General features: G+C 37.1%; 2 protein-coding genes across 2 annotated transcripts; both read left to right on the top strand.

The window, feature by feature from the left end:
* The first annotated feature begins 288 nt into the window (after positions 1-288).
* Positions 289-7,387, top strand: LOC113769130. Its single transcript, XM_027313605.1, has 7 exons — positions 289-345; positions 1,539-1,617; positions 2,075-2,589; positions 2,674-3,414; positions 3,680-6,030; positions 6,282-6,930; positions 7,106-7,387. Exons 1-7 carry the CDS (start codon positions 289-291, stop codon positions 7,385-7,387), a joined length of 4,674 nt encoding a protein of 1,557 aa, XP_027169406.1.
* A 2,090-nt stretch (positions 7,388-9,477) lies between these two features.
* On the top strand, positions 9,478-24,493 carry LOC113768394 (alpha-N-acetylglucosaminidase-like). The gene is made up of 19 exons (XM_027312734.1): positions 9,478-9,796; positions 12,812-12,888; positions 13,396-13,607; positions 13,725-13,846; positions 15,810-15,895; positions 16,917-17,011; positions 17,531-17,612; positions 18,150-18,256; positions 18,363-18,393; positions 19,129-19,246; positions 19,563-19,610; positions 20,322-20,431; positions 21,346-21,448; positions 22,198-22,296; positions 22,489-22,599; positions 23,102-23,346; positions 23,463-23,700; positions 23,776-23,854; positions 24,062-24,493. Exons 1-19 carry the CDS (start codon positions 9,569-9,571, stop codon positions 24,316-24,318), a joined length of 2,448 nt encoding a protein of 815 aa, XP_027168535.1. The 5' UTR covers positions 9,478-9,568; the 3' UTR covers positions 24,319-24,493.
* Positions 24,494-25,340: the final 847 nt, after the last annotated feature.

Raw genomic sequence — 25,340 nt, 5'->3', positions numbered from 1 at the left:
TTTATTTTCAAGTAAGTCCTCATTCCAATCTCTTTTATTTATTATGTCTTGAGCTGGGTTTGGTATCTGAGCCAGAACAGTATTAATCTGTTTCTTGCTTTCATTATATCTGTTTATTCGTATTTAGTTATGCATATAGTTTTCTAATTCTAGCGTTGGTAAGCTATAGAAGGCCTTGTTAGTCTGTTGATAGGCTTGATTTGACTCTAGGTGTTCTCGGTATAGGACTCCAGTGTTTCTAATAGAATAATTAGACCTATAAAGAATTAAATTGATATAACAGTTAAGATGGCCGCAAGATTCAGAAAAATGCTGATAGGTTCCGATTCTAAAGGTTCAGACATGGTACATAGTAATGAACTACACATACCTATCAATACTGCTAATTAGTCTATCCCAGAAAAGATATTGAAGAAATATATAAAATAGGAATGTTTAATTTTAAAACTGCACTTTCAATCAAAACTCATGAGGAAACCATTTCAATTCAATTGATAGAAACCATTTCAATTTAATTGATACAAATTTTTTTCAAAAGTGTCATCAAAAGTTTAGTGCAATATTGCAAGTTTGGCAAAATTATGCATATAAATTCATACTTCGATAGTACGAAATATTTGAAAGCTATGAAACTAAATATATAGCTAAGGTCACCGCAACTTTAAAAATGTTTGCTACATTAATACCAATTTCCTCAACTTTAAAAATGCTTGCTACATTAATACCAATTTTAACTCTTATCTACGTACATGAGGCATTAGATTAATTCAAAATTTATCACCTTATTTGTTTTATAGCACAAATCTATAAAATTATGAAATGCACTACTTGCTATTTCTGAATTATAAGTACATAACATGTATTATACAAGTATAATATAATTTTAGATAAAGTTCATGGGAGGTCACTAAAAATTTAAAAAGTTTCATGTCTACCATCAAACCCTAAAAATGCTTTATCTAGGCAATTGTGTTAAAATTTTGTTTCATTCCAACCTTTTTCTCTCAATCAATCAATCACGTGAGAGCCAAGTTGGTTCTCGAATGACATTTTCAATATTTTATCCAAAACCCATCATACTTGTAGATTAACTAGCCTTTCTCGCACAAAAAATCCACAACCTACACATTTTCTTGTTTGGATTGTGATTTTTTGTAGAAAAAATTTTACTTTTTTTGTGAATACATTTTTCAGTCACCTTTTTACCTCACATATATTTAATCGCTACAATACATTTTTTTTATATAAAAACTCCTAAAAATAGCAATCCAAATGGAAAGAGGCTACTTAATTGATTTGGGGATGGTAAGTTTTGAACGTGTTAAAATGTATTTAGAGAACTTACATGCGTGTCATGTGTATTGACTACCATTCAATTTATAATGCGTTTGATAAAATTGAAGTTTGAAAATTAAAAATTTGAAATCTGAAATCTCAAGTCTCAATCTATTAATTTCCTAAATTATTAAGTACTAAATCTAAGTTTAAAAAATGCAATTAACTGCATATGAGTCTTCTTTTCAAACCATTGCCGGCAGCATCATCCCAAGGGAGCTGATCTATTCCTTCTACCAATAGAGGTTTTCGATCATCCTAGGGGCGGTGTGTCATCAGGCGGTGAGTCTTCTTTTCTATCTAAAGCTATTTCCGAGCATTAATCCTCCCCATTTCAAAAGAAATTTTGACAGTGATTGAAGATAATCTTTAGTATTCTTTAGTATTCCTTTCATCTTTTTCTTTTCAACCTTTGTTTGTTGAAAATTTTGGGATTTATATTCTGCTAAACTTCAAGAAACAGAGGAACTTAAGTCATGCATACCACATGTCTGACATAATGCCTAAAGAGTAAAATAGCCTTGGAAATGGTAACCTGGATTTGGTTTTCTAGCCAAAGGTGAAGTCCATTTCGGTTCAATAGAAAAAGTTCTACATTCTTTCCAAAATAAAAAGGTAAGGATTCGGTGCTAAGGTTTCCAAGGAGAGGCTTGGGCAGGTGTGGCAGTCCATGGCTGCCCTCTGGCCACCTGATGGAGGGCAGCCTGCCCCCCTACCTTTCAATGCAAATCCTTTTCAGAGTTGTTCACGAAGAATTCACAGCAACCGACGCTATCCTTTGCGGCACAGGAGGCGACACACAAAGGGGAACCTGCGTTGATTTTCCCACAGGCAGCGGTCGAAGCTCTGACCAGTCCATTTCGTTTCGCATTGATTGGGAAATTCTCTAGAGGAAGACCGAAGTTGGAGGAGGTGAGGAAGTTCATTGCATCGCTGGATTTACGTGAGAACCCGGTGGTGGGCTTGTTGGACGTAAGACATGTGTTAATTCAGTTGAACAATAAAGCTGATTTCCATCGTGTATGGTTTAGGAGGATCTGGTATGTGTCTTCCTTCCCCATGAGAGTATTCAAATGGACCACGGACTTCCATGTTGACAGGGAGTCGTCGGTGGTTCCGCTGTGGTTTCAATTACCAAAACTCCCGCTGCACTTTTTCAATAAGGAGGTGATTTTCCAGATTGCTTCTATGGTAGGTAACCCTTTGTTGGTTGATGTGGCTACCCTGGCGGTGTCACGGTCAAGTGTGTCACGGGTATGTGTTGAGATGGATTTGTTGCGGTCGACACCGTCGCAGGTTTAGATTGGCAATGGAAATCACGCTGGTTTTTGGCAAGAGCTGGTGGTAGAGAACCTTCCAAGGTACTGCTCACATTGTTTCCGCCAAGGTCACGATGTAGAGACTTGTCATGTTGTAAAGCCCGAGTTGCGAGGAGCCTCTGGTCACCATGCCAAGACTACTGGAACAACACAACTACGGTGGGCAAAGACGTCGAATACAGACATGCCTGATGGGCCTTTGGAGGGTAATGGAGAAAGGTCATCAGTGTTGATGCAAGATGCGGCAGCGATTGATGGGGCAAAGGGAGAAGTTAATGGGACTGTGGCTGGCAAAGAGCTAGTTGCTCACGATCAGTCACCAGGTGGTACGTCTCACGGGCCTGAGCAAGGGGACCAGGTGCAGCAGTCCAGTGCTACTATACCAGTGCAGCAGGAGAGGAAAACGGAGGCGGACTGTGGGACGGTGGCGGTCGAAGGTATCGAGGCGGTGTTGCGACATGAGAAAGGAGAGGAAGGTTCTGAGGATGCGGGAAGTGGGTTGCCCGCGAGGGTGGTCGTGCGTTCTGCTGAAGGGCAAGTTGAAGACATACAGGATACTCAACAAAGGGTGGGTACCCTCTCCCCTAGGGGCAAGGATCTTGTCCGACAGCAAGAGTCATCACTAGAGACCAGGCATATAGACACGGGGGTGGTTTCTGGTACCCTGGAACAGGAAGAAGTGGTTCGTAAGGAGCAAATGGATGCAAGGTTGTGTGGTCTCCGGGCTGGTCTCCCGTCAGATAGAACACTACGCTCCATGGTTAGTTCTTTAACAAATTCTTTTTCTGTCCTTTCTGATGATTAAGTTACTTTTTTGGAATATAAGAGGGGTAGCTCGTGCTCCTAATTTAAGACGGTTAAGAAAACTTATTAAACTGTATGATCTTCAATTGGTAGTTGTTGTTGAACCTAAGTTGAGGGTGGAGTCGATTACGGATATTAGAATTAAATTGGGGATGGATTGTTGCATGTTCAATCATTGGGGTTCTGTTTGGGTTTTCTACCGGTCGTTGTTTACGTGTCAGATTACTAGGGAGTCTCCCCAACATTTAACTATTAGAGTGCAATCTCATCTTTTCCAAGACTTCATTATTTTGTCTTATATACACGCGAAGTGTACGGAGTGGGACAGAGAGGATTTGTGGAATGCACTTTTGCGGGATAAACCAGCCTTCAACCCTTGGTTTTTGGTGGGGAATTTCAATGTGGTCACAAATACCGAGGAGAAGAGGGGTGGATTGCCATTTAGACCGTCGGAGGGATCAGACTTTCTGAATTTTATGGCAGTGGCCGGTGTTAGTGATGCGGGATTCTCTGGATCAAGATATACCTGGTGTAATAATCGTTTGGGAACAGAACGGATCTGGAAGCGTCTGGATCGCTTACTTCTGTGTGGGCGTGCTTTGGAGCTTCCGTACCAAATCATGGTGCAACATTTAGGCCGTGACCGGTCGGATCATGCTCCCTTGTTGCTATCGGTGGGTACGAGGGTAGACAACAAACCCAGGCCGTTTCGTTTCTTAAACATCTGGACCACTCATCCTAGTTTGCTGGGGGTTATCAAGGATTGTTGGGCTCATCCAGTCAATGGCTCTTCTTTGCAAATATTGGTCTTGAAGTTGAGAAATGTTAAAAATGCCCTCAAGCTATGGTCTAGGACGATATTCAGGGATATTTTTGAAGGGGCACGTAGTGCAGAGCGTGTGGTAACCGAGGCTGAGACAGCATACGACTTGGATCCTACTGAGCAACGGCGGAGCGAGTTACACCATGCTCGGGCTCGGTTGCACCGAGCGCTTGTAGTTGAGGAGGGTTTTTGGAGACAAAAGACGTGGGTGAGGTGGCTTTCGGACGGAGATAGGAACACCAAATATTTTCACTCCTTGGTTACGGAAAGGAAACGTAGGGCAGTAATTCATCGAGTCAAGGGTACAGATGGAGAGTGGATCGAGGGGGAATGCCAAATTGGGGAGGCAGCGATGGGTTTCTTTAAGGACCTTTTCACGGCAGAGAGGGATCTTCCCTCCCTTACCGGTCTGGAGATCATACCGAAACTGATAACGGACCAGGAAAACTCACGGTTAACGGACATTCCATCTCTTACAGAAGTTAAAAACATAGTCTTTGCTATGGATGGAGAGAGCGCAGCAGGCCCGGACGGGTTTACCGGGAAATTCTTTACCTTTGCTTGGGATGTGATGGCATCAGATATATACCGAGCGGTTGTCAGCTTTTTCTGCGATGCTGAATTACCTAGGAGTATCACGGCTACCTCAATTGTGTTGCTACCCAAAGTGGAGAACCCCCAAGATTTTAAGCATTTTCGGCCGATCAGTCTGTGCAACTTTACTAACAAAATCATCTCCAAGCTGTTATCCGCAAGGTTGGCGATTACATTACCCCCGATTATATCTCCACAGCAAAGCGGGTTTGTCCAAGGGAGGCAGATTACAGATAATTTCTTGTTAGCTCAGGAATTAGTAGCCGATATCAGGAAATCAAATCGGGGTGGTAACATGGTCATCAAGTTAGATATGATGAAGGCTTATGATAGAGTTTCATGGCCCTTTCTCCTACAGGTGCTACTATATTTCGGATTCAGTGAGACCTGGATAGATATGATCTGGAGCTTAATATCGAATATGTGGTTCTCGGTACTTGTTAATGGCGGTTCGCACGGCTTTTTCAGATCTTCACGGGGTTTACGGCAAGGGGATCCCATTTCACCAGCCTTATTCGTTATTGGAGTCGAGGTGTTGTCTAGAGCCCTCAACACGCTACTCACACAAAGGGGATTTACTCCGTTTAAAGTACCTCCTCATTGTCCTATAATTACGTATTTAGCATTCGCCGATGACGTGATTATCTTTTCCAGTGGGGGCCAGTCATCCCTACGTCTGATTAAACGGGTTCTGGATGATTATAGTGCAGTATCAGGTCAGCGGCTCAACCCTCAGAAGAGTTGTTTCCTTACTCATTCACGGGCACCATCTCAGAGGGCAACGGTTATTAACCAGATATTGGGGTATAATAAACGAGCCTTTCCGATACGGTACCTTGGTTGTCCCTTGTATGCCGGAAGGATCAAGAAGGTTTACTATACGGATACATACAATGTGGTGGCGAATCGAATTTTGTCTTGGAGGAACCAGATTTTATCGCCAGGGGGCAGGGTGGTGTTGATTCAGAACGTGCTAGCATCTATGCCAATTCACTTGCTAGCAGCCGCGTCCCCTCCAAAAGGGATATTGATGGTCATAGAGAGATTGTTCGCCAAGTTCTTGTGGGGATCTTCGAATTCGGGGGACAAGTTCCATTGGATACGTTGGGCAGATCTGTGTCGGCCGAAGGATGAAGGGGGTGTAGGCCTGCAGGGGTTGGAGCAGGTCTACGACCCATTTTCCATTAAACTCTAGTGAAAATTTCGGCAACAAGAATCATTATGGGCAAAGTTTATGTCCCAGAAGTATTGCGCAAGGCAGCACCCTTGTCTTGCTGATATTAGGTATCGGGGATCCCAAACTTGGCAGAGGATGGTCACAATGCAGCGTTTTGGGGAGGAGAATATTAGTTGGGTAATTCGGTAGGGTGCTTTGAATTTTTGACATGACAATTGGATGGGGTCAGGTGCGTTTTGCGACAAGGTAGAGGTCTCCATGATCATTCGGTGGTTGATTTTATAGATCGGGGGGTCTGGAATGTGGACATGCTCCATCAATTCTTGGATGGAGAATTGGTTAGACAGGTTTTGGAGATTGACCCTCCTACCGGTAGGGGCAATGATAGAATGGTATGGGCATTGACGAATTCGGGTATTTTTTCCACTGCATCGACTTACTCATTGAACCGTCAATCCAATGACAGCTCTTGGCTTTTTGGCCGTATATGGCAGCAGGGTCTTCCAGTCAAGGTTTCTTTCTTTATGCTACGACTATTACAGGGGAGGCTTCCTCTTATGGATCGCCTAAAGAGGTTTGGAGTCTGTGGCCCATCTAGATGCTTGTGTTGTCAGAATCCCCAGGAAGAGGACTTGAATCATGTGTTTTGCTCAAGAGAAGGGGCACGATTGGTCTGGCGTCACTTTGAGAGTACTGTTGGTGAGTTTAGTGGGGTGCATACGGTGCGTCACATGGTGTGGTCTTGTTGGTTAAGGAGGGGGACTAATGACCGTGTAAAGTTTTTACAGAATATACTTCCTTCGGTGGTATGCTGGGTTTTGTGGAAGGCTAGGAATGAAGGGGTGTTTGAAGATCGGAAGATGAGAATCGGAGCTACGGTGACTCGGATTATTCATTTTCTGCATGATTTCCTTTAGTCACGGTTCCCAGGGGTACAGTGTTCTGCCCCTACATGGGAAGAGTTGCTTCTCGAGTTAGGTAGTCATCAAAGGCGGATGGTTATTAGACCAGTTTACTGAGTAACTCCGTGTGAAGGATATAAGTTGAATTCAGATGGATGCTCTCGGGGGAACCCAGGAAGGAGTGGGGGGTGGGCTTGTGCGGGATGGTCGAGGAAACTTTGTATTTGGCTACGCGGAGCCCTTCGGGGCGATAACCAGCATGCAGGCGGAACTTCGAGCGTTGCTATGGGGCGTTAGACTTTGTGTGATTCGAGAGTGCTTGGAGTTACACTTAGAGGCGGACTCTCTCACCCTGGTTCAGATTGTTCAAGGGACTAGTGCTTGTCTTTGGCGTCTACAGAGAGATCTGGATGAGTTGATGATATTCAAATAGTATTACAAATCGATAACACACTGCTACAGGGAAGCAAACGCACTGGCAGATCGTCTGGCAAATTTTGGTGCTGACTCTAGCGCAGGTCATGTGTTTAATACATTCTCAGAATTGCGGCAATTGGTCAGGGGGGCTATTAGATTAGATCGATTAGGATTTCCTACGTTTCGTACAAGGTGTTTGGCATGAATGGGAATAAGAAGCAGAAAAGGCCAATGGAGGTGAAAATGGCTGTTAGGAGGACATCAAGGGGGAAAGATTGACCGCTGATCTTCAAAGATCATCCTTCAGATTCACTGGAAGACATCCTAATATGGAAAACGGAAGATTTAATCTTAGTTTCAGTTTTTAAATGCTTAAACATTCACTAGGTTGTAATTTTATTGTGAAATTGTGGATTGATGGCAGGGAGTTTCGTCCTTTTTTAAGGGGAAACTCTGCCGAAATTTTTATAAAATAATAAAATTTAAAATAAAAAAAGTACTAAATCTAATACATTTAAATTAAAGTATCACATTAAGTGATAAGTGAATACCTTATCACTTATTTATTGAAGTAAGTTATGTCTAAAAAATTCTGTACTACTAAATTAATTAAGATGTTTTATTTTTAATTATCAAACGTGTCTAAATATGTTAAAATCTGAACTCCTCAAATTTAAGTGCTTAATTGAATTATCAAACAAGGTCTTGACATTCAAATTTTAATAGATTGGTTTGGATGAACACTTTTCGAAGTTTAGTGGGTAATTTAGTACAAGAAATAGTTTAACGGCTGATATGAAACTTTTCAATAGTTTAGTGGCCTTTTATGCACATTATAACTTTTACTGAATTGTTTGGATTCTACTTTTTGAAGAGTTTTTTGGGGAAAAATAAGTGCACTTTTTTAAGATGTGATGTATATGAGAAAAAAATAATTGAAAAATATGTAAAAAGAATATTCATGAAAAGTGGTAAAATTTTTCCATGAAAATTAACAATCCCAACAGGACCAAGTAGCCATACCCTGACCAGAAATTGGCTTCTCAAGCCTATTACAAAAAATAAAAAATAAAAATAAAAAAGTTGCGAGTAACACCAACACTTCTCAATCTACATTGTTAAATCGGCCTCTAATTTTGAGATTCTATTGGACTAATATAATTGAAGGTGGAGATGGGATGTTTTGAAATTGGATTGTAGAGATTAAATGTAGAACACCATTTTCAATGTATTAAAAAAGATTTTTTTTTGTATTTTTTTATCTTATTGTATTAATATCTATATTTATTATGTTAATATCTACATCTGTTGTGTTGCTGTCTATATTGTACTGTTAGAAATAGTAACGGGGTGGGAGTGGAGTGGGGGACTCTTCCCCCGCTTGCTACCCCGTTGCCCAAACATCCCCTTGCTCCTACCGAGCTCCTTATCACTTGCCCTGTTTCGTAACGAGGAGAAAATTATCCTGTGCCCCGCCCCACCCCTAATCCTATCAACCCTTACCGGGCAGACACCCACCTCAATTACCATCCCCATGTACCGTGTAGTCACTGCTCGCTATGGATGATAGCAGAAGCCCCTTGTACGATTCTGCTGGAGTCTTGGACGCTTTTGATAAAATTGAAATCTGAAAATTGAAGTCTGAAATCTGAAATTTGAATCCATTAAATTATTGAATTGAAGAGTATTAAATCTAATATATTTGAGTGCATATCACATTCAGTGATAAGTGAATAGCTTATCACTTAATTTTGAGAGCAACTTTTGCCTAGAAAATTCAGTGCCATTTAATTAATTCAGATGTTCAATTTTTGATTATCAAACGGTCTGAATATATTAAGATCTGAATCTATTAAATTTAAGTGTTAAATTGGGTAATAAAAAGGGGTTTAGTATCAAAATAAACAACTAAGAAAAAAAAAAACTGCTAAGAAAGACTGCCAATGTCCAAACTACAGAATAGCCCAAAAATTGGTCAACCCGCGCCAAACCGGCTGGTAGTTAGTATGTTGTCCGTTTTCTGAACCTGTAACAAAACAAACGTTTCTCTATCTCTCTGCCTTGCCGGCCCATCAATTGTCTTCAAACACCAACAGGAAGCTGCCAATGTCTGACAATGATATGATCTCACCGCTCCTATTAAAATTTCTCCATTTCTTCTTCTTTCCAAACACACTTGGAAACCCAATCAAAATCCATGTCTACTCTCCCGTCAAACCCTCTCTGGATTTTTTTCACAGTGCTGTGCACCTTCTTGGTGGCTGCAAAGTCATCAACTGTTGGCGTGAGCTATATTTCACGCTTTCTTGAGATTCAGGACAAAGAAAGAGCTCCTTCTTCTGTTCAACTCACTGCTGCTTATGGTGTCCTCAATCGCCTCTTTCCTTTTCATTCTTCCAGCTTTGAGTTCAAGATCATCCCCAAGGTCATCTCTTATATCATTGCTCTATTTTGTTTTGCATTTTTTTTGAATTCTTGAAATATGTTAATTGCAAGTTGCTTAAATAGATTTTCGCCTATCTACTGAAAATTCAGGTTTTGAATCAGGGCCTTGAAATTGTTCTGATGGTAAACTTTTGCTTTTTGGCTACTCTTAACTGCTGAAAGTTTCAGACAACTTGCTTAAATTTCAAAAAATGAATATTTTTCATTTCGTTAAGTTGAGACATATTAAATTGAAATATAAAAGGATAGAAATCCATCAACTACTGTACAATATATTCTATGTTTAAGGAATAAGGAGGAGATAGTGAAAATTATTGGAACCCGAAAAAGGAAAAAAAACCACAATGTTGCTTGATGCTTTTTATTTTTGTAATTTTTAGATATTTCTTATGGATATATATATGCCACTAAATTAACCAAACTCAAGAGACTTAACTGCGGAAGTCAACAGAACGACCATTAGTTTATAGAATTAGAAGCTTAGTGGGCCATTTGAAATTTTTTTGATAGTTGAGTGACAAAAAGTTTATGATAAGAATGGTTTAGTGGCCTCCTAGGTTTTCAATGATTCAATTCAGTTTGGATCCCAAAAGGCTTTCCTTCGCCTGTGGAGGTTATAGTTCAGTGTACTTTTTCCTTTAATATTGATATTTGGATCTTTTTCTTTTTCCTTCAATTCTGAGAGTAATACATTTCTGAGCTGGTAATGTACTTATACATGATCAAGTTCAACATTTTTTAGGTTTTTGAATTTTAGGTTTCTATAATTGTTTGACCAAATTTGAAGGATGAATTGGTAGTCTGAAAATTTGAAAGAGGAACAGCTAGCTCAAGCTGACGTCGCATATTTCGATATAGAAAGGTTTGTATCATAGGATTCGATACAATCAGTAGATTAAGGAAAGGATCTTCCACAAATGTGGAGAAATATGCTCTTGTACTTGGTGTTGAAATTGAAACATAAATTGCTTGAGTTCTCATGAGTTTGAGAACCTAAATGTGGCTGTATAATTTTCTGTGCTCGGAGCAAATGTTAATCGGAATTACGATTTGAGCTTAGGGTAATCAAGCGACTGCACGCTGATGTTTATATAAGTGATTAGGAGTCTTTTAGCTATGATGTTCATGTAAGTGATAAGGAGTCTTTTAGTTATGAAACCATCAAAACCTGTCAAAACTCATAAGAGCATGGTTGTTCGGTCCGCATTGCACAGTTACTGTTAATCAGCTATTACATTGTAGAACTTGGAATTAAGTTCCTTTTGTTGCATATGAAACTATACTTAAAGAGCTTTCCTTCAGTATAAAGATCATGATCTCAGTTTGTCAGAGTCTAGTTACAACCCAAAGTTGGCTGAAAATTTGCCTCTGCAAAAGTGGGTGCTGAAGATGTTCTAACATTGTTGGCAATCTTGAATAGGTTATGATCTGTATCATAAGATGACTTCTTCTTTGGAGTTTTAGGTATCTAAATATATTTTGAAATGGTATACATATCACAGCCATACAAATTTGGCTCTCAGATATGTTAGTTATTTGTAAGGACTGCCTAGTTTGAGATTCAAATCTGTTTAAAAATGTTCAGTAAATTTGTGACTAGTCCTGGACGTCCTACAATGAGAATCTGAGAATAGTTTCTTCTCGAGAATTTTTGGAATAAAGTGAAGATTCTTATGTTACAATATTTATGGTTGTATGATTTTTTTTTAAAGATATGTTGATTTATTATTATCTGGAATTCAGCATGTAAATTTTAAATGATTCTGTGAAGTTGAGATCATTCTGTGGAGTTTATGATGATATTTAATGATCTCATAAGAATTTTAGCATGTGAAGATTACTTTTTCTAGATCTTTGTGCCTCAAGATATGCTGAATTTTATAGACCTTTTCAAATCTTGAATTCAGTTTTAACAATGTGATAACTTGGGTTTGAATTCCAGGTTATTTAAAGTGAGAATCTGATCAGTATTTTTTTATGACAATTTCTGGATTCTGAACCTTGCTTCAGAAGTTAGGAATACCATTGTTGTATGACATGTACATTACCAGATATTTTGGTTTACTAAGTGCAACTAACACTGAAAATCAATGTGGTGATTTGAAATGTTCTGAAATTCGTGACATATTTTGGATATGATGAGAATCTGGAAATGGGTTCCACTTAAGAGATTTGTAATTTGAATGTAGATTCTATTTCTAAACAGTTTATGGGTGCTTAATACATGCAGCTTTTAGTAAATACCACCAACTTCAGAATCTGTACCTTGTTCACTTGGATGTATTGCAGCTTTAGGAGCAATTTCAGATTATTTGTATTGACAATTCGTGAATGGATTATTCTTGATTTTTTATCACCTTAAATTTAATTTTCAACAATCATAGGATCATAATTGTTCTATTCGTGCATCTCAGGTTATGTTTGTTTAATTAGGCAATGCCAAAATTTGGAATTAGCGTTGCACATTTTTGGCTAGTTTGTTACTAACTTCCAATTGGATAATTAAATCAATGCAATTATTATTTTGAATTTCTACTAAATCATAGATCTAATAGCGTCGTATTTACTGGTTCTAATATAGTAATTTGGGTTACCTTTGGGCAGAAATAATGGGGACATTACAGATATGGATATGGACTATTGCATTAATTCCTTTTATGGGATATAAAGCTGAACAAATACATTATTGTAGTTCATATTTGTGCTGTTACTATGCATATAGTGCTGAATGCATTCTAACGATAGTTGCTCTACAATAGAGCGATATCAGTTTATGGTGGAACTTAGAAATCGCTTAACAAAATAAGATATTCTACCCTGTAAGATGATATTTGAACCCATATTGAGTATGCAGCACATTCGCACCCTATCAAGCTGTATCCTGTAGCTAACTCCATGTAACATGGCTTGTAATTTTTCAAGACTTTCTCTTTCATGTGATTATTATGACTCAAATATAGAAAGATCTGACAGTTCACATTGTATTCTTTTACAGGAGCATTGCGGTGGGGAGCTTTGCTTCAAAATAAGCAATCACCCTTCTTTTAGCTACAATGGCTATCCTGAAATTTTGTATGTTGAGAGTGTTTCCTTGTTATCCTATTTTGTTTATAATTATTGAAGTTCATGGATGGAATGGTTCCCCTTGATTTTTCTCAACCAATCTCTTTGAACTTCTACACTTTTCCCTATATGAAACCTTAGCTTAATAGATGTTTTATATTTTGAAGTCAAACTAAATGCTTTAGTGGGCTTCAATTAGAATTCAAGTTTACAAAAAATGAACAAGTAATCTAGTTCGTTTAGCAAGCTTTATAATGCTAGATTACTGCTTGAACATAAGGAGAGTTCCTGGAGCTCAGATCACAGGGTATTAAACGACAAAGGCACTTAGATCAGGATTCATACTCTCAAAACTTACATCTTCTTTCATCAGATAGAACAAACCAAAAATTGCTCTACATCGGTAAACTCTCTATATTTCTGCCAGAAAATTGTTTGACACTTTGGACGAATTCCACTTGAAAATGACACATGAAAACTTTTTTAGTTGATTTGTTTTGTTTGTGTTATCCACAGGATAAGTGGAACCACGGGTGTGGAGCTTGCAGCTGGTCTGCATTGGTACTTAAAATATTGGTGTGGAGCACACATATCATGGATGAAAACAGGTGGAGCACAGCTAGCTTCTGTTCCAAAAGCTGGCTCACTGCCGCAAGTTCAACATGCTGGTGTAGAAATCAGGAGACCTGTTCCTTGGAGTTATTACCAGAATGCTGTTACATCAAGCTGTAAATCTCCACTTTCACCTACGGCATATGATCTGTAATTTGATATCCTGAGATTCATAACTTATGGCTTAGAGCTTCTAGGTCTTGGTTAACTTATGACCTGCATACTTTTGGTAGATACATTTGCATGGTGGGACTGGGAAAGATGGGAGAAGGAGATTGATTGGATGGCTCTTCAAGGTATCAATTTGCCCTTAGCATTCACAGGACAAGAAGCTATCTGGCAAAAGGTCTTCCAGGTATCAGTTTCTTTATTCTTCCTTCTTTGTTAGATCAAGTATCTCATACTGAACAAAATCTTGGCTGCTTGAAATTTGTTTTCTCATAAAAAATTATTCAGAGATTAAATATACTAAGGTTCTTGATGGTTGAATATACTTCAGAAGACGAATGAAGTTAATTAACCAGGCCAACTTCTAAATGGTCTCCTGTGTGTAAGTTTTGACTCTGTTACATGATTTTGTAACTGTTAATTAGGTACTATAATACGTGTATGCATATGACATAATTCTGTACATGTATGACATAATTCTGGAAATGTAAATTTTTCTGCTAAGTATTGGCATTTTCTTTCAATGTTACTGCTGTCCAGTTTACACGATTTTGTAACTGTTAATTTGGTACTATAATATGTGTATGCATATGAGATAATTCTGTACATTTATGACACAATTCTGGAAGTGTAAATTTGTCTGCCAAGTATTGGCATTTTCTTTCAATGTTACTGCTGTCCAGTTTATATTATCAGACTTTGACCAAATCAATCCTATTGAAATGGTCCAACATTTCTCCAGTTTTGAACCAATTAATTCAATCTTCATCTTAGTCCATCAAATTTGACGCATCAATTCAAAGGCACAAATGAAGAATGTCAGCAAAGCACTCAATTCTTTTAGGCATTGTTCCTTGTAATAATTTCGCACTTGTTGTAATTTTTTTTTTTCAAGTATAAGTCCTGTAATCTGCATTCTGAGATGAACTTTTAGTTATTCTTTTGACTGGCATAGTCCTTGACGCATCAGCCAACTAAATAGTTCATATATTGAGAACTTTGATAGGTTTGTTCCTCCTCTTTCTTGATTATATGACTAGCTTTTTTTGAGCTATTTTTAGGTTGTATTTCATCCACTTGAATACGAATGCAAGTAAGCCACATGATTTGAATTGCTGCATGTATAATTTCTTTATGTAACTTATTTTCAGTTCCAAGCTGTATTGACCTAAACATTGAATTATATGCATTTAGACAAAAGTTACCATATTGATTCTTCTTTAAAATAATGAAGTTGATACCAGAAAATGCAGCTTCAGAGTTAATAGCAACTGTGGACTCCCAAATGGGTGAGTTGACGCACAAAGTAAAGAAGTAAAACAAAGAAGTTGTGCTCAAAGATGTTGACTTCAAAGTCAATGTCTTAGACTTCATTTTCTCTTATGCTCTTTGCTGTCACATTTTTTTGGGAATTCGACTATAAATTGCAATCCAAGACTCCAATTGAATGATCATCAATTCCTACAAGTCATATTCATTGAATGGGTTGTGTGCATGTTAAGGTCTTTTGGGAACTTTTGCAACTTGCAACTATGGAGGAGAGAACTATGGGAAGGAGATTTGGAGAGAAGAGGAAGCGGGAATCAAGGAACAAGCTAGGGAGAAATGGAGAGAGAATTGAGAAGGGAGCTTCACAAGTCCATAGCTGAGGAAAGGGGAAGGAGGAGAATGAGTTCTTCTTGCAGTGGACTTGGAAGAATAAGCTGTGATGGATTCTTTTTGTTTGAGAACTAGTACTGAAGTCTCATTTCCTTTTCTTGAACTTGATCCATGGGTTTCGACTAAAGCTGAAGTCTGGGTTCTTTAAAGTCCATTTTAGTGGTATCGACTTCCATATTTCAGAAAAAGAATAAAACCACAATATGTATTTAAACTAGAATGAAACCCTAAATATCGAGGTCAATAATTCTGAGTTAAAAGGTATATTATAAAGTTTACTATCTGTTCCTGAAGTGTGAACATTTGGATTGTAAGATGATTTTACTGTCTTTCAATTCAAAATGTCAAAACTTAGATTGTTGAATTATTCTACTGCCTCTTAGCTCCCTAGATATGAACATATTTGCCTTTGCTTTTGTTGTTTGCTTAGTTTGAGTTATGTGGAGGTGAAGTTCTAATTTTTTCACGAATGATCATGTACATACAAACAGAAATTCAATATTAGCACTTCGAGTTTGGATGATTTCTTTGGGGGTCCAGCATTTCTTGCATGGTCAAGGATGGCAAATTTACATGGGTAAGCTTTCATTGAATTGTTGATTATGATTAAGTCTTCTACTATAATAACTACAATAATTGGCAATACAGATGAGAATGAGTATGAGATCGTCAACTTTATAATTTCTATTCAACTAGTTTCTCCCAGAACCCGATGTTTACTTCTGATTGTTGTGAATTTGAATGTCTTATGTGGTCAAGTACCATAGCTCTTGCTATTCAATGAAACAGAAACTCCTGAGACCTTAGGAAATTTCGGAGAAAATCTTTCACATTTTCTTGAAGGAGGAAAAAAAGGATAGAGTTGAGTTTTTGAAAACCAATGATTGGATGGTCTGCTACATGATAGTACAACATTTTTGTAGTGGCAACTGGAATTGCCTTGCTTAAGTTGTCTTAAAATGAGTAATTGGTGGGTACAAATAATAGCTAAGAAAGAGAACTGAAATTTTCTTTTGCCTTCATCCTAATGCATGCAACATTAAGAAAACAATTAATACCAGCAGCAATTTCTCATGGGTGTGGTAAGTTTCCACCTATTCTACAACTTCCTCTTCCCAGACCATTAGAAAGGAAATATGATTTATCCTTTCAATGCTTTCTTCATAAGGATCCGCTTGCCATTCCACTTTATCTGCTTATCTCTCTCCCCAAGTTGAAAGGCCGACTACCTCTTGCTCAATCCATGTGATGCTTCAGATAGCAAGCTATCCTTGATAAGGAATCTACTTGGTCATGGAAGATGCTTTAACCCCAATTTCCTTCCTTTTCGCCATTTCCTTAATGATTTCTTGAAGCTTATTTATCTGCAAAAGATTAATATGTTGAGAAGTTAAGGAAATATCTAGATGAAGCTAAAATAAGCATTTTCCTTTTTATAAACTTAGAAGTGTATAAGAATCTGTAGACTACAGGAGGACTTTTGTCTCCAATAACTTTCAACAAAAATGAGAAAGTTACAAGTGTGATATGTTTCTATTCCTGAATACATCTATATTGTTATTCTTTGCTTTCGGGCTGATGTTTTCATTTAAAAACAGATGGGGAGGGCCTCTTCCTCAGAGTTGGTTGGATCAACAACTCCTAATGCAAAAGAAAATTCTTGCTAGAATGTACCAACTTGGAATGACTCCAGGTGCAGTTATCATATCTATTATTAATGACATGTCATGGATTTATAGTTAGCGCATTCCTTTTATATTATTAGTAATTATCCTGTCTTTGATCATGAATTGCATCTCATTTGTACATGTTCTAAAAGATGCATCCAGAAGAATTGCAACATCAGAATTTCTTGTTTCCATTTCTATAGATATGAGGCCAAAATGAGCTACAATAATTTTTAGTAGATCAAACTTCTTAAGATGCACTGCTTAATGTAGCTCTACCTTTTGTCAGTGGAACTAGCAAAATATCTTATGATTTTACTACCTATTTATTTATTTATTATTATTATTATTATTATTATTTGAAGATTAGATTGCTTTTATAGCTAGATTTAAACTGCAGAATACAGGTTTAATTGCACTTCCATATACATGAAATTCCTAGTTGGATGTAATCTGTAAATAAGATAAACATTTTCAAGTTTAACATATAGCTGGAATGTTCAAAATGTTCAAAATGTTCTGAACACTTTTTTTGAATGTTTCAGTGCTTCCTGCCTTTTCTGGAAATGTCCCTGCTGCACTAAAACGTGTTTTTCCATCAGCAAAGATAACACACCTGGGAAATTGGTAAGTATTTGTCAGGTTTGATTACTTGAAAACTTGCAACAACTGCTATTATATGTATAATTTCTGTTGGAGTTGCTGTGGTGATCTGTGTTACAAATTGATTCTATAACTCACATTTTCTGAAGGGTAAAATGTTTAAATTAGCATCTTTATGAAGTCAAATCTGCTTTGAAGGGTAATTTTGGTTTTGCAACAGTAATTATGCATTAAAGGACTATAAGGTTTTTGTGGCTTTGATGGTATACGCAACTTTTGCTGGATTCTCTTTCTTGCCCTCATTGTATAAACCTATATAAGCCTTTTTCGTTTAGGTGAAGGATGAAAATTTTATTTGTGAGAATGATAACAAAATAGTCATGGAATTTCACAAATTTTATTTCCTTAGCCTGTTGCCCATCCTTTTTTTTTTTCCTTATTTGTACTTTTTCGTCACTCGTTTGTATACTTTTATATGTTAAGGACACATACGTGTAACTTCTGTAAGGGTGAAAAGCAAGTTTCTTTGCACATACTAACTTTTTAAGATTCTGTCCTTAGGTTTACTGTTCATGGTGATCCTAGATGGTGCTGCACTTATCTTCTTGATGCAACTGATCCCTTGTTCATTGAAATTGGAAAAGCATTTGTTAAGCAACAAGTGAACGGTATCCACATAGCTTTCCTACCTTTGTCTGTACGTGCAGCTCCTTCAATGGCATACTAATGGCAATTTCATGCTCAAACTGTTAATGACTATACATTTTTGTGCAGAATATGGAAGAAGTAGCCACATTTACAACTGGTAAGTCCTCTATGTTCCTGCTGTGGCGGCTAAAGGATTGTTATTCCAATTGCTGCCTTCAAAGTGATAAAAGCTGTAATTATACAATATCAGATTTTTCAACAGCTTTTACATCTATACTTAGTTTTAGTTTGTCAATTGAGGAACATGACATGAATGGAATAAGTTCGAACCTGTAATATGGTCTTGATTATTGTCCTGACTGAATCTTAGAGTTGCTTGATCAACCCATGTTCCTAGTATTCAATTGCCTTGAAAATCCTGAACTTCACTCTATTGCTTTGCTTTATAAAAGTAAAACATTACTTCTGATGTCTTGTGTGCCTCTTGACGAATGAACTGAGATTTGATCCTTTTACAAACGTAAAAGTTCATTTCAGTTTCTCTTGGTAAACATCAGATATTCTATCTCTTGAAGCTCTTATCAATATGGATCTTCAAGAAGTCGAGCATTTAACAGAGGTCCATTGATAGATGTCATGAATGGACATGCATTTGCTTGTGGCATTTACTTGGGCTTCCATTTGAGTAGCATATCATAGTTTAGAAATAAATAGAGACAGTTTCTGTAAGTTACTATTTTGAATTTCTGCTTCAATATGTTTTGTCTGATTCTTCACTATCGTCATTCTTAATGTGGTTATTTTAGCAGTAGTTGTGTACATCATGAGAGGTTCATAAAGAATGACTTATTCTACCACGTAATTAAGAACATGAGAGACTTTCTTGTTGCAGTGATACCTTTGATGAGAACACGCCACCCATAGATGACCCAGAATATATCTCGTCCTTAGGTGCTGCAATTTTCAGGGGAATGCAAAGTGGTGACAGTGATGCTGTTTGGCTAATGCAGGTGAAAATCCTGTTTCTTGCATATTTTGGTGTTTTATTGAGGTAGTGCAACTTGACAAAACAACATGATGATGGTACTTGATGACGAAACATTGTTAAATGTATAATTATATGTAATTCAACTCAGAATAAGAATCAAGCAGAGCTAGTCCTTTCCAAGGAACCCCTTTTTTTTTCTTTCTACAGTATGTAAGTTTCTGGCTGTCTCTTATTTTACATTGGCTTTTTTCTTAATTCTACCAGTGATCTTCAGCCACTCTTCCTCTTTTATGTCCCTTTAAAAATTCCATACTTCTGATCAAGAATTTTTCTGGCAGGGATGGCTTTTCTCGTATGACCCATTCTGGAGGCCTCCTCAGATGAAGGTTAAATCTATGAATTCTGTTTTGCACTTTCTAGACAATGCTTCTTAGATGGTGCTTATAATGGACTAAGAAAATAATTGATTCAGATATGGGTTCATGATGCATTCCAGAACATTTTTTTTCTATACATGGTACTCTTTTCCTTGGAGATGCCAAGCATAATATAAGAGAAACTTTAATCATGCTGAATCCAAGGACACTTGGGCTCATTATTTCCATAAGTAGAAACATGAGGCGTTAAGTTGTTCCTCAACTTGCTCTGGTAGGAGGCACATTAGCTCCATTTTGGCCCATACCAAACCAAATTTAAATCTGACTGGTATGCTTTGACAAGGAGCAAATAAAAGAGACTTTTTTAATTTTATCCCACAACTTGAAAAGACAGTAGCGTAGTTGTCAAGCCAGGATCTTTTTTAATAGTTTCTTCAGTGCTCCCAACCCTTAGCTTTGTGCTGTAATTGAAATTATTGAGCATACAAAACCTCCTATCCACGTGATCTTGGTGCCTGAAAGAACAAATAATCAAAGTTTTACAAATGTCAAAACGGGCATATACACAAGACATGCGTTGAAAGTAGAAACCCATGTTGGTCTTTTGTATCAAAATCTGTGATTTGCACAGTCTTGTCAAAGAAGAAATGTTTCAGATTTATGTTCTCTGTCCAATGTTATTCATGTCATTTTTCATTCTCTGATTTGATGTTTTTTCAGGCACTCTTACATTCTGTTCCTGTGGGTAAGATGATTGTCCTTGATCTGTTTGCTGAAGCAAAACCAATATGGTCCTCTTCAGAGCAATTCTATGGTGTTCCTTACATCTGGAAAGTGACTCTTCTTTTTTTTTTTTGTTCCTAAAGAGTTATTTAACTTTTCAATTTTATATCTATTACCTGGTCATCTGGAAATGTTCTTTTATGTTAGTCCTCTCACTGATGCGATTACTGAGTGGTAGTAGTGACAATATACATAGTACAAGGCTCTTAAACAAATAGGAAATTAAGAACAACACTACCTAATACTCTTCTTCCATTTGCTTTGAAATCAAAAAATGTTGCACATTAGCCAAACAAATTTCATTGGTCATGACCTTGCTAATTCTTAACATGATGCACATTTCATGCCTTTGGGCTAATAACAGGTTTTGTTGGTTTTTTGGAAGGTGGGGGGGGGGAGGGGGGGGGGTTATTGGAACTTCTTGTCACAACCAGAGTGGGAATTGGTCTGAATTCACACATGCATATTTCATAGTTATGATATAAATTTGAATATAAAGCATACAAGTTATGATTTTTAATTTCTTATGTGCTTCTCCACTGAAATCCCTTTCATAACCTTTTATTTGACTAAGCTTCATGGCCTGCATTTAAAAGGTACGGTAGCTTCTCCCATTTTAAATTCATCCCCAGCTTCACATCCTCATGCTTTGTCATGAGAAATTCAAACTGCCATTTCCACAGAACAAGAAATAATAAACTTCCATTTCCACAGAACAAGAAGTTTCCTTGTTTTTGCTTTTTAAACTAGCAACCCTTGTCCTTCCGCAGCTCTGGCCGGAATATATCATCTCTACGGGGAAAAGAAGATTTTAGTGATATTTTGTTGTAGATACATGATATCCTTTTGTTGTTTTCATCCTTGGTTAATTTTTTTACAGAAACTGATTAGCTATTTATTTTTGTTACTTTTAGTGGTGCTCTCTCATTTTTTTTCTCATCTAAAGTAATTCAATGTTCAGGTGTATGCTACACAATTTTGCTGGCAATATTGAGATGTATGGTGTTCTGGATGCAGTTGGGTCTGGACCTGTTGAAGCTCGTAGAAGTGAAAACTCAACCATGGCAAGTTTGTGCATTATCTTGTTTTGACAATGAGCCTTTTTTCTTTGTTTTATCTTATGTGTAATCAGCAGCCAAAACTCTCAGTTCGTAATCTTCTTAACAATATGTTCTCCTTAATCCTTCTAATCTTCTCAACAAAATGAACTTAATCTCTATCACTGATCACGTATCAGGAGAACCATCATATTTGTAATATCAACGCACATGTACCTTTCCTCTCATTCTTATTATAGTGGAGGCTAATGCTTGTTTTGTCCAGTCTAATTCCTCTTAGGTTGGAATAAGTAGATATTTTATGCGTTGGACACAGAACAAAACGCCAAAAAAGGGAGTGGCCCACTAGAAAAACTCTAAAATTGCCATCAACCCCCTGAATTGTGTACACTTTTGCATTAAAATATACACTTTTTTCTTAAAAGCGAAATGGAGCCCAACTTTTATACTGTGCCCTGAGCCCATAGAATAGAATGATCCTACCTTTATTACTAAGCTTAGTTTTAAGATTTGATCTTCATACAACCTCCTGGATTCTCCCTTTAACATAGCATGCGCGAACCATTAATATCAAAACCCATAGCTTACCCTAAATAACCAATCCCTGCTTCAGTTGTTGATGAAATTTATTCCAATGATGCATTTTGTTTAGCTGAGAGCAACATACTTATTTTGTTGTTATTGATTACTAATATTCATGAATTTCCCTCTGGTTCCCTATTCCTTACTTGTTCCCAATAATTACTTTTTTTTAGGTTGGTGTTGGGATGTCGATGGAAGGCATTGAACAAAATCCTGTTGTCTATGATCTTATGTCTGAAATGGCATTTCAGCATGAGATAGTCGATGTTAAGGTAACAAGAAATTCATATTTAGTGTTTAAAATTATATGCCTAAGCATAGTTTATTCTCAAGTTGTCTATCCAGTCATTGATAGATTTGGTTTTCACGCATGTCTACTAGTCTGCTAATGTTACAGCCATTAGTACATACAATAGTTACATGGCTAGATGAATTAACTAAACTGCAGTAAAATCTTCTTTCAGAAATGGGTTGATCTTTATGCTAAAAGACGGTATGGTAGATATGTGCAATCTCTGCAAGATGCCTGGACCATATTGTATGGTACACTTTACAATTGCACGGATGGCTCCCAAGTAAGTAGCATAAAATTTTTTTTATAGCAATTAAAATTAGAGGTAGTAACTAGGTACTTTACTCAATCAAAAGGTGTTGTTTTTCCTTAAATATTATACTACACCCCATAACTGACAATTCATAGCCCCTAGGTTATTTGTGTATCCTGTTTCCCTGCTAAGTGTATTAAGAGATCCTAGTACCCTTCGTGCAAACTGAGAAGCCTATGTTTATCTTCTAGATGACACTAAATATATAGCTTCATTGCTTGTAAAGACAGGTTTCCATTCACTTCATGTTCATGAATCATTTAATTCATATTGTATGTTTTTTTGTATATGGAATTACATTAATTTGCAAACAATGAGATGAATGCATTAACAACTCAAAGGGCTATAATATTTGGACCCTATTTTACTTTCATTTAAGTTACCTGTCGCCCTCGCTTGAATTGGCAAATGATAAATGCTTTTAACTTAACAGACAGCGAACTTCAGAAAGTCCTTTATGATTGTGTAACAGGATAAGAATAGAGATGTAATTGTGGCATTCCCAGATGTTGATCCGTATTCAATCGCAATACCTCAAGTAACAATCAGTAGAAGATATCAAGATAACAGGATACAATTTTTGTTGAGAACTGTCCGTGAAGAGTTAACTGATTCCTTCAGCAAACCCCATTTATGGTATTCAACTTCAGAAGTAATAGAAGCACTGAAACTTTTCCTATCAAGTGGAGATGAAGTACCAGAAACTAGTACTTACAGGTCCTACATAGAATCATATGAAGTAGCAACCTTATCAACTAATATTTATTTTTAAATGATTGCTCCCTTTCTGTCTCTCCTTTCATATCAACTTGAGGTCCTTTCTTTATTCTTAGATACGACCTTATTGACCTGACAAGACAAGCCCTGGCCAAGTATGCAAATCAGCTATTCTTGAAGGTCATAGAATCATATCAGCTAGCTGATCTCCCTGCAGTTGCTCACTTTAGTCAAGAGTTCCTTGGTCTTGTGGAAGATATGGACATACTTTTAGGTTGTCATGATGGATTTCTATTGGGACCTTGGTTAGAGAGTGCAAAGCGACTTGCTCAGGATGAAGAACAGGAAAGACAGGTATTAATTTCTGCAATCCTTTACCTTATAAGAATTTGATAAGATAAGATACTTGACCTTTCAACCAAATTGCAGTTTGAATGGAATGCAAGAACCCAAATTACAATGTGGTTTGACAACACACAAGAGGAGGCTAGTTTGCTTCGTGATTATGGTAAGTGGTATGCTGTATACTTATTTCCACTGCTATCTTGACTTGGGAAGACTATTCAAAAATCAGTAAATGCAAAAACTTTATAAATACATGACATTTAATTGCTCATAAAACCTACTCGACATAATGCATCTCACAAGTTAAAGAGAAAAATAGAGCATACAGGATAAATGTTGTCAATTTGAAGTGTTCTTTCTTTTGATTCAGGAAATAAGTACTGGAGTGGGCTTCTACGAGATTATTATGGCCCTCGTGCAGCAATTTACTTTAAGTTTCTGATTGAGAGTTTAGAAAAGGGTGATGGCTTTCGTTTGCAACACTGGAGGAGGGAGTGGATCAAGCTTACCAACGACTGGCAAAGTAGTAGGAACATTTTTCCTGTGAAAAGCACAGGAAACGCCCTTAATGTATCAAGGTGGCTTTACAAGAAGTATTTAGAAGACCCTAGTTTTCATGATGTCTAGAAATCTAGATGCAACATATTGGATAAAGTTGCAAATCTGTTAACTTCGAAGTATTGTACGGGAACCATCTCTATCACTAGTATGCAGATGAGAACTAAAATCTCCCCATTTGGTGATGCCCATTTTTCTCATTATGTTTCATGTCATTTTGTGTTGAGACAGTCAACTTGAAGCACTATTTTCTCTTCTTTTGTACGTAGGAATGGAGTTCTAAACTACTGCAAATGTAGAACTACAAAACTGGAGAACTTTAGCACTGATAAATCCTCTAAGGAAAAATCTTTTTACCTGCAAAAATGTGTAGGGGTAATTTCTACTGTAAGAATAATATTTTGGGCATCTTTTGTTCTCAACTGAATGCTAGTAACAAAGTAATCGACGAGCAACTCTGTTTTAATGATTAAAGAACATCTACAATGAATTTTTATTGGATCATATGCCAAATACCTTACTAAAACTTGACTGTAGCAAAACCTAAACTATAGGGAAAAGGATGGGTTGGATGGTTCGAGGGGAGGGAATGTAAGTAAGAGGTATGAGATTCAAATTCTCTCATTTACGCTTAAAAAAAAAGGCTGGACAAGAAAACTAGTAAATCTAACAGTTTTATTTTATACTACAAAATTTTTTTCAAGTTTGAGATCTTAACATGTTTACAAACGTTAAAAGATCAATTGCTTGCTAAATTATAAGCAAGCCCAAACTTATTTAGTTTTGTAATTGCAAGATCAAAACATGCAACTACTTTCCTCAATAACTCTCTCCTAACCCATACTATTTTCCAAGTAATTTCCCAATTGATAGCAACAAATGCTGTTAGGCTGCTGCAATTTCCCAATGCTAGTGAATAGGGCTAAAAACAAGTCTCAACGAGTCGGACAAAAATATGTTCAGGATTGGTTTAAAAATTAAAAGAAATATTTGAATTTGGCTTGTGTTTGATAATTTTTTGAAAGAAATTGATCGAACTTGACTTGAAATTTTTATGTATGTTCACGAAAAGTTTGGCATAACTTGTCTCA

The sequence above is a fragment of the Coffea eugenioides genome, chromosome 4 (assembly GCF_003713205.1).
Source record: "Coffea eugenioides isolate CCC68of chromosome 4, Ceug_1.0, whole genome shotgun sequence".
Lineage (NCBI taxonomy): Eukaryota > Viridiplantae > Streptophyta > Magnoliopsida > Gentianales > Rubiaceae > Coffea > Coffea eugenioides.
Note: the sequence above shows the minus strand (reverse complement) of the source record. Positions and strands in the feature narration are given on the sequence as shown.

Excerpts from the sequence above, each read along its gene's own strand:
- LOC113768394 (XM_027312734.1), top strand. The coding sequence starts at position 9,569 with ATGTCTACTCTCCCGTCAAACCCTCTCTGGATTTTTTTCACAGTGCTG. Across the intron at positions 9,797-12,811 it reads AGTTCAAGATCATCCCCAAG|GAGCATTGCGGTGGGGAGCT; the intron begins GTCATCTCTTAT and ends ATTCTTTTACAG. Across the intron at positions 19,611-20,321 it reads GGAGGCCTCCTCAGATGAAG|GCACTCTTACATTCTGTTCC; the intron begins GTTAAATCTATG and ends ATGTTTTTTCAG.
- LOC113769130 (XM_027313605.1), top strand. The coding sequence starts at position 289 with ATGGCCGCAAGATTCAGAAAAATGCTGATAGGTTCCGATTCTAAAGGT. Across the intron at positions 346-1,538 it reads ATTCTAAAGGTTCAGACATG|CATCATCCCAAGGGAGCTGA; the intron begins GTACATAGTAAT and ends CATTGCCGGCAG. Across the intron at positions 2,590-2,673 it reads CACGGTCAAGTGTGTCACGG|CTGGTGGTAGAGAACCTTCC; the intron begins GTATGTGTTGAG and ends TTTTGGCAAGAG.